This window comes from Narcine bancroftii, chromosome 13 (assembly GCF_036971445.1).
Source record: "Narcine bancroftii isolate sNarBan1 chromosome 13, sNarBan1.hap1, whole genome shotgun sequence".
NCBI lineage: Eukaryota > Metazoa > Chordata > Chondrichthyes > Torpediniformes > Narcinidae > Narcine > Narcine bancroftii.
The window spans coordinates 86,533,903-86,547,716 of record NC_091481.1 but is presented as its reverse complement, the minus strand read 5'-3'; the positions used below and the strand labels follow the sequence as shown (position 1 = coordinate 86,547,716).

The window sequence follows — 13,814 nt, the reverse complement described above, 5'->3', positions numbered from 1 at the left end:
GAGACAGCCATGTTCATGAACAGGTTTCAGATTTCTTGTCAGTACATACTTTACAGACGGCCCTGAGATCCTTTTTCCTGCGGACGCAACAGAATTACCACTAATTGGTCATGCAAAAAAAGTACACATGTAAACAAGTATAGATGTAAACAGATAAGGAAATGTGACAAAGTAACTGCAATACTTTCCCTGTTCTAGAACCAAAGAACACTACAGCACAGGAATAGACCCCTTTGGCCCTTCTAGTCTGTGTCAAACCATTTTTTTTTGCCTAGTCCCACTGACCTGCTCCCTAGCCCTCCATACCCCTCCCTTCCATGCACCTAACCAAATTCCTCCTAAATGTTAAAATTGAACCTACATTCACCCCTTCAGCCAGCAGTTCATTCCACACTCTCCGTGTGAAGACATTCCCCTTCACATTTCCCCTATACTTTTCCCCTTTCACCCTTATCCCATGTTCACTGGTTTGTATCTCACCCACCCTCAGTGGGAAAAGCCGACCTACATTTACTCTGTCTGTCCCCCTCATAATTTTAAATACCTCAATCAAATCTCCCCTCAATCTTCGATGCTCCAGGGAATAAAGTTATAACCTTTTTAACCTTTCCCTGTAACTCAGTTCCTGGTCTGGGCAACATCCTAGTAAATCTTCTCTGCACTCATTCCATCTTATTGATATCGTTCCTGTAGTTCGGTGACCAAAACTGTACACAGTCCTCCAAATTTGGCCTCTCCAAAATCTTGTACAACTTTACCATCACATCCCAACTCCTGTACTCAACACTGATATATGATGCCAAAAGCTCTCTTTCTGCCCGAATGTGTGTGGAAGAACTTCTGCCTCCCTTCCCACCTGTATCCACCTCACCTGTCAGCCTGTGCTCCTCCCCCTGCCCTTTTACCCTCCCGCGCATTTTCATCTGGGCGTCAGCCAACTATTTGTCACCTCTGAGGATGGGGCCAGGCCAGAAACATTGGTGACCCTTTACTTCCTGTGCATCCTGTGTGATCTGCTGAGTTTCTCCGGCGTGTCTGTGCACTGTACCTGCGAGGACTGCTGGACGCATCTGGGAGTCCCTCTGTTCTTAAGCTCTGCCAACACAGCATTGTGGGCTGATGGGCCTGCACTGTGCTGGAATGTTTTCTGTTCTGTGCTCAACAACATTGACTGATCAAACTGAATGAAAATACAGACTCATTTGAATTCAGATGAATGAGAGGGAATCTTGTAGAAATTTATAGAATTATAAAAGGCAGAGATAAGATAGAGGTAGGTAAGTTGTTCCCATGGGTGGGGAGACCACGACTAGGGGACATAGCCTCAAGATGCAGGGGAGTAGATTTAGGACGGAGATAAGGAGGAACTGCTTTTTCCAGAGGGGGGGGGAAATCTGTGGAATTCACTGCCCATTGAAGCTGTGGAGGTGACCTAAGTAAACATATTTAAGTCAAGGTTGGGTAGATTTTTACATAGTGGGGGAAATTAAGGGATATGGGAAAAAGGCAGGTGGGTGGAGATGAGTCTGTCATCAGATCAGCTGTGATCACATTGAATGGTAGAGCAGGCTCGACGGGCCGAATGGCCAACTCCTACTCATGTTTCTGATGTTATTTTATTTGATAAATCTCTGACACAGCACTCCCTGTCCCAATGACACTGGGTCCCATTCGAAACAGAAGCCTCTTCCTCCACGACCTGCCCTTGCAGCTTGTACGGGCGTTTGTGGGTCAATTGGGTGTATTAGGGTGGCGTGGGCTCATGGGCCGGAAGGACCTGCCATTGTGTTGGGTTTTGAAACAAAGCCCCAGAGAAAGCAAATGTGGATGGTCGTGGGATAGACTAAACTGAGCACCAAATCTCAGCCTCAATCCAGGCAGTGCAGCACCACTCACACATCCCTCCCCTGTTGGAGATGCAGGCTTGCACTAGGCCTCACAAGTGACAGGCTGCCTGCTCGCCGCGCCCGCCCAGCCCCTGAGATTCGGAAGCAGCTGGAGAAAGTAGGCCTGTCAGCTGCCATGGTAACCAGGATGTGGCCTGGCCACATTAAAGCAACCCTTGCCTCTTGTAAGCAAACCTATCTCATGTCGTGACTCTATGGGGTCCTATCCAGTTGGGGCAGAGGTTTCATAGAACAAAGCAGCACAGTGCAGACCCTTCAGCCCCACAATGTTGTGCTGACTTCTATAAACCTACTCAGCAAACGAACCCTTTCCTCCCTCACACTCACAACCCTCTATTTTTCTTACGTCCATGTCCCTGTCTAAAAGCCTTTTGAACCAGACTCCACCATCACCCCTGGCAATGCATTCCAGGCACCCACCACTCTCTGTGTAAGAAACTTTCCCCTGCAGGGAAAGGAATGCAGGGAATGCTGTCTCCCTTAAACTTTTCTCTACATATTTCCACCGTTGCCCCAGGAGACAGGCACTGGCCGTCCACCCAAACTACGCCTGTCATAATCTTGTAGATCTCTATTAAGTCTCCTCTTGCCCTTCTTCCTTCCAAAGAGGAATAGATCCAGCTCTGCTCACCTTGCCTCGCAAGACACATTCTCCAATCCGAGCCACATCCTGGTAAATCTTCTCTGCACTCTATCCAAACCTTCCACATCCAGAAATGAACACAATGTTCCATTTTGTTCTGACGCCTGCCTACATTTTGCCCAGACCTTGATGAAGGGCTGAAGCCTGAAATGTTGGTTCTGTATCTTTATCTGCTGAGTTTCTCCAACATTGTGTTTTTAACTATAATATATGGAAACATTTATTTTGTATTCTTTAAACAATTACTTTTTCAATCTACTTTGTATTACTCGATAAACATTGTCTTTTTATGAATTATGTACCCATATGTATCAATTAGCAGTCACTATGTAACCATGTACTGGTAGAAGATAAGGGTGATGAGTTCTGATGAGGCACATGGAAGGGACTCTGATAAAAACAGAGGAGACTGATGAGAAAGAGGAGTAAAAGATGGTTTGAACATGATTAGATAAATGAATAAGAAATAATGGTGGCAGGTTAAGGATTGGTAGGCAGCTCAGATATGGGACATGGGAGATTGAGCAAGCGAGGTCAGGATTTTAACATAAAGGGGCCGCAAGCTGTGTGTAATGGGTGATCAGTGGCTCGTTCTCTGATTGCCTCAGCCTTTACTTGCAAATAATAAACTTCTTGAAGATTTCTCCGCATTGCCTGACTCGCTTTCGGACCCTAAGAAAATCCACGACAAATACAAGTGGAGTACCCTTTATCCGAAATGCCTGGGATTTTTTTTGGATTTTGGAACACTGTTTAAAAAATGCACTCATTCACTCAGAGGTAAAGGTACGTGCATTCACATGACAATGCAAATATTTACACATGCACAAATTACTGCATTGAGTTTGGATGGGCGGGTGCTGGGGTGAGGGTCAGCGGTCAGGAATTCGGGTGTCGGGGCAAAGATCCACAGTCGGAAGAGCTCGAGAGGAGGGGAGGTGGATAGATGAGGCCAAAAATAGGGAGGGTCGACTTTTAAACAGGTCATACAAAAAAAACACCCAATTTTTAGGCCAAAAAAGAGAAGGGGGAGGGTCGACGTATTACACCGTATCGACAATTACACGGGCATATATGGTATTTAGAAAAATCCTCACTCAGTAATGCTTGACTTACATCTGCTGCTCCCTGTTCTCCGATCAGGATTTCTGAACTCTATTATGCATTACCTTATGGGACCATGGACGAATAAAGTTTTAGATTTTGGATGGTTTCTGATTTTGGGTATTCAGATAATGGGTACTCAACCTGTATTCCAAGTAGTTACAGAGCTGCAACATTACCTCACAACTAGTTTTTTTCTCTTAAAAAAAATATGGAACGCTTCACGAATTTGCGTGTCATCCTTGCGCAGGGGCCATGCTAATCTTCTCTGTATCGTTCCAATTTTAGTATGTGCTGTCGAAGCGAGCACACCTCACAACTATTGAAATCAATATTGATAATGTAATCACACAACTTCAGAAGAGGCCATTCTGCCCACTATAAATGATGGCTCACAGATCAATCCCATTCCCCAACAATTCTCCCTGTAATCTATTCTTTCCTCCCCCATTCTGAACAGCTCCCTGCAGACTCTACCTTTCTGTGACCCACTGAGGCAAAACCTACAGTCGCTAGAGAACTGACTAACCCACACAATTTTGGGATCGGGATGGAACTGGGGCTCTCCTTGGAGAACATCACAGAGCTGGATGTCAGGATCAAACCCACGGTGGTGGAACTGTGAGGCATTTGTCTCTACACGCTGCACCATTATCCCACTTATAATCCTTCATTTATAGGCAACATTATCTTAAGGACTCCATGGGAATGTGACCCTACACAATCGAGGCACAAAAGGTGATTCAGGGCGCACATTGGGAGTTGGCCTTGGCAGCGACAACAAGGAGCCGTACTACAGAGAAAAAGTGGAAAATCTCGTGATCTGGTGTGAGGAACAACCTGACTCTCAATATGGACAAGACGAAGGAGATGATCATGGACTTCAGGAGGAACAGGAACGACCACCCTCCACTACACATCAACAACTCTGTGTTGGAGAGAGTGGAGATCACCAGGTTCCTTGGAGTTCACTTAACTAGTGACCTGTCATGGACACTCAACATCTCCTCACTTGTCTGGAAGGTGCAACAGCGCTGCCCCTCCTGAGAAGACTGAAGGGGACAAGGCTACCGACCACCATCATGTCAACCTTCAACAGGAGCTCTATCGGGAGCGTCCTGGCCGGCTGCATCACCGTGTGGGTACAGTTGCTGCAGAGAAATAGATCAGAGGTCAATCCACAGGAGAATAAGAGTAGCAGAGAGGATCACTGGAATCTCTCTCTCTTCCCATCCCCCAATTACGTGATCTACTGGGATCACTGGATCTACTGGGATTGTTGTTTGAAGAGGACGTGCAAAATCATTGAGGATCCCTTCCACCCTGCACACAGCATCTTTCAGCTGTTCCCGTCGGGGAAGAGATCCAGGAGGATCAGAACCAGCACCACCATGCTGAGGAACAGCTTCTTCTCACGGGCAGGGAGAACAACCAAATAACTTCTTGTATTTATGAAAAAAATATTATTAATTTGTATTTTTGAATACCTGTCCTGCGTGTGTATTGTCTGTATGTTGTTATGTCTGGCTGTGTGTCTGCATGTTTTGCACTGAGGACCAGAGAATGCTGTTTCGTCGGGATGTACATGTACAAAAAAATGACAATAAACTTGACGATTTAAATTAGGCTATTTTGCAAGGGACCATGTAAGCACACATGATATCAGTGGGTCTTTATAGAACCCACCCCTTCACAGCCCATAGGAGAGCATGACATTTGAAGGAGTGCCTTAAGAGTGTAAGTAAAGGTCAGAACTCCTCTCATTAAGGGGGCACAGGGAGTCTGCCCATGCAGTAATCCAGATTCACAAGGGTGCTGAGGGCAAAAAAAGGCTCTTGAAGGGCGCTGACGGTTTCATGACCATGTGGGAGGTTTGGATCTGGAGCTCGGGTGGCCGATGGATCGAACAGGGGACTGTGCGGCTATGGAAATCACTGGAGACAAAACCATGGACACTCAGTGTCTCTGAAGGGACTCTCCTTTGCTTCTCTTTCTCCTATTGTTGGGGGCACAGGGCAATGCTTGTGGTGACTCTCTGCATACCTTATGACAGAGGCAAGTTGAAGTACATTAAAACCCCTGGTATCCGGCACCTATCAGGATTAGCAGATGCCAAATAGTTGAATTTTCTAGTTGCTTGAGACTTACAATACCCAACTAATACACCTGTATTAAGAATAAACAGTTTAAAAGGCAAACTTCACTTGCATGAATATATAAACCTTGAAACATTTTACTTTATTTTTGTCACATTCTTTGAAAACATTTAACCGTCGCTACATCTGCAGGTTCCTCCCCCTCCATGGAGCCGCCTGAAACATGAACAACAGCCCCATAATTACACCCCCCCCACCCAAGTTTACAGAAAATCCTTACTAAAAAAAAAATTCAGACCCGGGGGCTTGTTGACATTTATAGACCCAGGTGTTTGCTCTTTGCCTCCCATTGTATCTTTAACATCACATTAGGCGTGACTTACACTGTGAAATCGACACAAATCGTCATACAAGGCCTTGGCCATGTCTGCATTACTCTGTGTCAATAAGACCATAGGACACAAAACCAGAAATAAGCCATTCAGCCCATCGAGTCTGCCCCGCCATCAAACATGACTGATCCATTTCCCCCTCAGCCCTCACTGCCCGGCTTTCTCCCCATAACCTTTGATCACTTTGTGAATGTGGACCTTTGGTTGTTTGAAAACAAACACAGATACAGCAGGCACAAACAAATTCCTTAATCACTTTGCAAAGCATGAGAACTCCATTAGAGCCATGAGCAAATGGTCTCGCTGCCCAGAGCATCTCCACATGGCTTACAAATCGTGTCTTTTATTTCCCTTCAGTCGCCTAGGTTTCTGGAAAATGTAAACCGACTGCTCCATGCAAGTATATATTCCTTACAACTCTCTTGGGATTTGTTAATCAGTATCATGTCCCTTACCCAATGGTTAATAATCATTTACGACCTTACCAATATCTCCAGCTGATAACAAAGGGAAAGAAATTGCCTCTTCAATCAACATTTTAAAAACTTACATTCTCAACCTGGCTAATTAAGAACGTAAGAATCTCTGCCTTAAATACACCCAATGACCCGGGCTCCACAACCACCTGTGCCAACAAATTCCACAAATTCACCAACCTATCAGCTGAAGAAATTCCTCCGCGTCTCTGTTCCAAGCCGTCGCCCTTCAATCCTGAAGTTGTGCCCTCTTGTCCTAGACTCTCCCACCATGAGAAACAACCTTTCTACATCTACTCTGTCCACCTCTTTCAACATTCTCCTAAAAACACGACACTGGAGAAACTCAGCAGGTCAAACTGTGTCCTTTATAGAGCAAAGATAAAGATGCAGAACGAACATTTCAGGCTTGAGCCCTTCATCAAGGTACGAGCAAAATGCAGACAGGTGCCCGAACAAAATGTTGGGAGGAGGGGCAGGGGGAGGAACATGGTCCCACAGGCAGGAGGTAATGGGTGGATAAGGGAGGGAGGGCACTTCAGCAAACAGAGGGGGGGGGGGGTGGATGGTTCTGTGAATGGAGAGGGAAGGGGGTGGAGAGCTGGAGGAAAGGAGACCGAGGGATGAGGAAGAGAGGGAGAATGGGGAGAGGGCTAGAAGAAACTGGAGAAGTCGATGTTGATGCCGTCTGGATGGAGAGGGCCCAGACAGAGAATTAGATATTGTTCCTCCAATTTATGGGTGACCTTGGTTTGACAGTTCATGAGGCCATGGACACACAGGTCAGTGGGGTATAGAATTGAAATGGTTGGCCACTAGGACATTGTTAATGCTCCTCATACTTTGAATGGATGGCAGACATTAACAGAGATAAGTCATGGGCAAGGATTTGAAAACAAGGTGGACAATTTTAAAATCAAAGTCACTGTCGGGGTTGGGGGATGGTGGGAGAGCTGATTATCATGTTTGTGGGATCTGTTAACCTTACTAATCCTGCTGCATCAAGCCTGCTTCTTCCAGCCACAGGTTCATCGCTTGTCCACACCTTGGTCATGTCTGATGGGAACAGCGTCTGAATGAGGAGACACTCACCGGGTTCCATCTTGATGATCTTCACCGCTGCCAGCTGGCCAGTGTGCTTTTGCCGTGCCTGGAACAAACACAAAGATTTGATTAAAAGGTTTTCACGTCACATTTAATGCAGTGTAATGGAACCGTGTAGTGGAGAGGTCAGCGAGGGAGCTGGCCGATGCCGTTCACCACTGGGGACAACTCTCCCAAAGTGTCTCCCTACCCCTGCCTGGGAAGAGTCTTTATCTTTTTAGTATTAGGTATATTAGTAAAGCTTTATCTGTAAACTTGGTGAAGGGGGGGGGGGGGCGTTAATTACGTCGGAGGTGTGGTTAACGCCACACTGTTACAGCGCCAGCCACCGGGGATTGAATTTAAATGTAAATGTTGTAATTTTCAGTAATTACCTGATTAAAATGAACTTTGCATAATTAAAGACTGAATTTTTTTTCCAAATTACATTTTGAAGTCTTTTGCCTTTTAAACAGCTTATTCTTAATGTAGGTGTATTTGTTAAATATTGTAAGAGTGTCTCAGGCAACCAGAAAATGACCATATCCGGCATCCACACTCCCTGTAGGCGCTGGATACCGGCGATTTGATATTGTTGGATATTTATGCCAACATCTGTACCAGGTGCAGCTCCTTAGAGACCGTGTTTGGGATGTGGAGCTGCAGCTTGACGATCCACGTCTGATTAGGAAGATTGAGGAAGGGATAGACAGGAGATGCAGGGAGAAGACCTTCATGGCTGCCGCTCTCATTCTAGATAGTATTGGTGAGGATGACCTGACAGAGGACAACCAAGGTGTCTGGGACTGAGGAGAGTGAAGGACAGGCACATTCGAAAAAGAAAGAAATTAGTGAATGGAAAAATGAGACAACTGTGTCTGATGAGGGAAGGTAAAACCAGCATAAAAGCAAAAGAGAGGATGCAAAAATGAGTGGGAACATGAAACTTAGAGAAGACAACCAAGAAGGTGATGATGAATTACGAAAGGAGGTTAGTGAATAATATCAAAGAGGAGACTAAAGGCTTTTTTTAATATATAAAGAGGAAAAGAGAGACCACTGGAGAAATTGTAATGGGTGACAAGGAGATGGCAGAGGAACTGTTATCTTCACTGTGCAAGATGGACACTCAGGGGGCTCTGGGAAGAGAAGTGAGTGCAGTCACGACCACGGGAGAGATGGTACTTGGGAAGCTGAATGGTCGAAGGGTAGGTAAGTCTCCCGGACTGGATGGAATGCACTTCTAAGGGAGGTAGCTGTAGAGATTGGTACCGATGGAGTCTGGCATGGTTCCGGTGAACTGGAGGATCACGAATGTCACTCCAATGTTTAAGAAGGGAGGGAGGGAGCAGAAAGGTGGTAGGGAAGCTATTGGGAGTCAATTGTCAAGGGGGAGGTTACAGAGGACTGCGAGGCACATAATAAGATAGGCCCAAGTCAGCATGGCTGCCTTAAAGGAAGATCACGCCTGAGAGATCATGTCAGATACACAGGGGAAATGCAGCGGATGTTGGGTATTTCGACCTTCAAAAAGCCCTGGACAAAGTGCCACACTGAGGCTGTGAAACAAGATTTGAGCCCATGGAATTACAGGAAGTTTACTACCATGGGTGGAGCATTGGCTGATTGGCAGGAAACAAGAGAGGAGGAATAAAGCAATTGACTACCCATTGGCTACCGGTGACCAGTGGTGTTCCACAGGGGTCAACGTTGGGGCCGGTTCTTTTTCCGTCATTTGATTTGGATTACAGAATAGATGGGTTTGTGGCTAAATTTGCAGGTGATACCAAAAATAGGTGATAGAGGAGGTGGTGCTGAGGATAAGGAAAGGCTGCAGAGAGACGGAGAGATGAGGAGAACGGGCAGAGAGACGGCAGAGGAAATACAATGTTGGAAAGTGGACAGTTGTGCACTTGGGTAGAAGAAATAGACGGGCAGGCTATTATTTAGATGGAGAGAAAATTCAAAATTTGCAAGTGCAAAGAGACTTGGGAGTCCTCTCGCAAGATGCCCTAAAAGTTGACCTCCAGGTTGAGCTGGTGGTGAAGAAAGCGAATGCAGTGTTGGCGTTCATTAACAGAGGGATAGCACAGAGCAGGGATGTGATGGTGAAACTCTATAGGGGACTGGTGAGACCTCACGTGGAGAATTTGGTACATTTTTGGGTGCCTTATTTGAGAATGGATGTGCTGGCATTGGAGAGAGTTCAGAGATTTATTAGAATGATACCACCAAAATGAAAGGGTTAGCCCAGTGGTTCTCAACTTTTTGTCTTTCCACTCACATCCCACTGTAAGTAATCCTTTTGCCATTGGTGCTCTGTGATCAGTCAGGGATTGCTTATGGTGGGATGTGGGTGGGAAGGGAAGGTTGAGAATCACTGCTCTCGACCCAATTGTTACTGAAATATTTGGCTTGAGAAAAATTGTCATTGGCCCATTTCCTTTGGAGTTATGAAGCCCTGCACATAACGAGTCAATGAGGGACGATTAAAACATTGGAAAGATAAAGGTTAGAACCAGTGGGTTAGTATATCAGAGAATGATTGTCGGCTCTTGGACTGGACTTGTTGGGGTACAGAAGGATGAGAGGGAACCTCATCGAGGCATTTCGAATGCTGAAAGGCCTGGACAGGGTAGATGTGGCCAGGATGTTTCCCATGGTTGGGGAGTCAAGGACAAGGGGGCACAACTTCAGGATAAAAGGGCGACAATTTAAAACAGAGATGTGGAAAAATGTCTTTAGTCTGAGGGTCGTGAGTCTGTGGAACCTGTTGCCACAGGCAGCTGTGGAAGTAAGGACGTTAGATGTATTGAAGGCAGAGATTGACAGGTATTTGATTAGTCAGGGCATCAAGGGTTCCGGGGAGAAGGCCAGGGAGTGGGGATGAGTGGAGGATGGATCAGCTCATGATTAGAATAGCAGAGCAGACTCGATGGGCCGATGGGCCTACTTCTGCCACTAGATCTTGTGAACACCTCATCCCTAATCCTTCCCAAACACATCTCATTCACACCCTAACCTTTCCAAAGTAACTGCTCAATCCTCCCCATCAGTTGTTATTAATACCCTGACATCATTCATCTCAAACTCACATCTGCAGGTGGATTACAGAGATTATGATGGAGTTCCGCCCCATGGACGGTCCTGGGAAGCTGCAGGTCCCCTGTCGGGATCAGATGGGAAAGCATCAACAGGCCTTGGAGGCCACGCAGAGGAAGTTTGCCAAGCTGGTTCTGGAGAATAAGCGGTTTTCCCCTGGGGAGATTGATTCACAGGAATTCAGTAGAATGGGGGCGGGGGTAAATCTCATGAAAACATATCAAATTATGAAAGGGATAAATATGTTAGAGGCAGGAAAGTTGTTTCCACAGAACTTAGGGAAGTAGCCTCAAGATTCACAGGGGCCGATTTAGAATGGAAATGAGGAGGAACTCATCTCCCCGAGAGGAGTGATTTTGTAGAATTCTCTGCCCAAGGAAGCATCTGCCTCATTTAATGCATTTAAGATAAATAAATGTTTGCATACGTGGGGAATGAAGGATTATGGGATTATGGGGTTCAGGCGGGAAGGTGGAGCTGAGTCCATGATCAGATTAGCTGCAATCTTATTCAAGTCAAGTTTATTGTCATCTGATTGTACAAGTACAACCCGACGAAACAGCATTCTCCAGTCCTCGGTGCAAAATGTGCAGACACACACCCAGACATAACACACGTACAGACACACAATGCACACTCAGGACAGGCATTCATCTACACAAATAAATATGGTTTCATGAATGATGGAGCAGGCACGGCGGACCAGATGGCCAACTCCTGCTTCCACGTTCTGATCTTCTTCTGACCCTCAGAGATCCCAGCATCCCCCCCCTGGTTTGAAGGGGGGTGAGGGAGGGGCTGATTTCAGTCAGGTTAGTTAAAGCTTCCTACTGATCAGCATTGCCTATGAGGTCAGGTTTCTCTGTGTTGGTTTCATGCAAATGAGGCTTCCTGTTCATGCTGGGGAGACAAGGGCTGCAGATTCAGCAATGTTTCCGATCTGCACATTGCACTATGACAGGGGGAGGAAAGTCCCCTTGTAAACTGCCCTGGGCAAGTTGGGGCTGGAGACCATGAGGGTCTTGCAGTCACGCCAGAAGCAGCACAAGGGCCCACACATCCTGGGCTTCTCCACGCAACGTTTACATCAAGTAAAGATCCCGATTCGCCGCTCAGGTTGGACATACAGTACAACAGACAGAATCTACTCACCCATCATCTCCCTATCTCCTCATCCCAGCCCATCCCGCACCCCTCACCCCTCCTCCCCATCCCATCTCTCCCAACTCAGCCCATCCCTCACTACTCACCCCATCCCTCATTTCCTGTCCTTCCCATACCATCCCATCCCTCACCCCTCCCGATGCGATCCCTCTCTCCCCTGCCCCATCTCCTTCCACCCCACACCCATCTTCTCGATTTCTACCTCATTTCCCTCTCTCAGTGAACCCTCATGTCCATTATGTCCAGTCTCTGTCACAGCTGCAACCCCCATCTCAGTCTTCTGCCCCTCAATCTGTGCCCTTCCCACTGCTGGGGTATCAGGATGGGGGCCACAGAAAGGAGGTGCTGGGGCAGATGAACAGTCCAGCACAGGAATGGGCCCTTCAGCCCATGTGTCTGTGCTGTACACTATGTCCAAATCAAACTGAACCCCACTGCTTACTGATGGATGCCCCTCCATCCCCTTCAAACCCATGGGTCCATCCTGAAGCCTATTAAACACAACCACTATTGGGTTTAGGACAGAGATGAGGAAAAATAGTTTTTCCCAGAGAGTAGTGCATGTTTGGAATTCTCTAACCAGCGAAGTGGTTGAGGCTGCTTCATTAAACATATTTAAAATTTGGTTAGATAAATTTTTACATGATAGAGGAATTAGGGGATATGGGAGAAGGCAGGTCGATGGAGTTAGGTCATAAATTAGATCAGTGTTAGGTCTGCTTTGTTCATGAATGAGTGAGACAAACACCAGGCTGAGTCGAAATCAGGGTTCTTTGTTCTTTATTACCGGATTGTAACACTTGCGACTAAACATGTTAGTCGGAGAATGCATTCTGCCGTTATCAGCAAAATGGTGATTTTTTTATACCCTTGGATATGTGCTTAGAACATCATCATATCATTACTTGTCCAATGACTAAAACTGTTGCTATCCTTTCCCTGCTAGCTTCCTGCCTCTCAATCCATCAATGTCTCTCTTATCTTGTAAGTACAAGGATGCATTCACATCTTGTTACTGCCCCGTACATTCCCATCTCATGATGTTTTACCTTACATCAGCCATGATCTTATTGAATGGCAGAGCAGGCTCGATGGGCTAATTTTGGCCTACTCCTGTTCCTACTTCCTATGTTCCTATGTTCCACCACTACTCCTGGCAGCCCATTCCAGACACCCACTGCTCTCTGTAAAAACATCTGCTCCACACATAAACTCCCTCCCCTCATGTGAGAGGCTTTTACCCTGGGGAAGATTCTCACTGTCTACCCTATCGATGCCTCAGCATTTTATAAACCTCGACCAGGTCTCCCCTTAGCCTCTGACGCTCCAGGGCCGTGGTTCTCAACCTTTCTCTTTCCACTCACATCCCACCGTAAGTATTCCCTCTGCCATCGGTGCTCAGTGATTAGTAAGGGATTGCTTAAGGTGGGAAGTGGGTGGGAAGGGAAGGTTGAGAATCATTGCTCTAGACCCAATTGTGACTGAACTATTTTGCTTGAGAAAAATGGTCATTGGCCCATTTCCTTTGGAGTTCTGAAACCGTGCACATAATGAGTCAATGAGGGACTATTAAAACAGTGGTTTTCAAACTTTTTCTTCCCACCCACATCCCACCTTAAGCAATCCCTTACTTACAGTGGGATGTGAGTGGAAAGAAAAAGGTTCAGAACCACTGATCCACAGAAAACAGTCCCAGTTTGTCTGAACTCTTGCATAACCCATCCCCTCTAACTCAGGTTACATACTGGGAAAACCCTAACAGCACAGTGTTCTAAGTGTGGCCTAACTAGTTTTGTGTAGCAGCCACGCAACCTCCTTTTATACTCAATGCCCCACCAATGAAGCTA

The 13,814-nt window shown here is 46.3% G+C and overlaps 1 protein-coding gene and 1 non-coding gene across 2 annotated transcripts in view; both read right to left on the bottom strand.

The window, feature by feature from the left end:
• LOC138748105 (mitogen-activated protein kinase kinase kinase kinase 5-like) overlaps positions 1 to 13,814 on the bottom strand; it is a 70,902-nt gene that overhangs the window by 41,564 nt on the left and 15,524 nt on the right. Inside the window, exon 2 of the mRNA XM_069907793.1 lies at positions 7,711 to 7,768. Coding sequence (XP_069763894.1) covers positions 7,711 to 7,768 — 58 coding nt within the window. The remainder of the gene's footprint in view (positions 1 to 7,710; positions 7,769 to 13,814) is intronic.
• Positions 3,860 to 3,962, bottom strand: LOC138749106 (U6 spliceosomal RNA). The gene has a single exon (XR_011348419.1). It is a non-coding gene; the product is annotated as a U6 spliceosomal RNA (small nuclear RNA).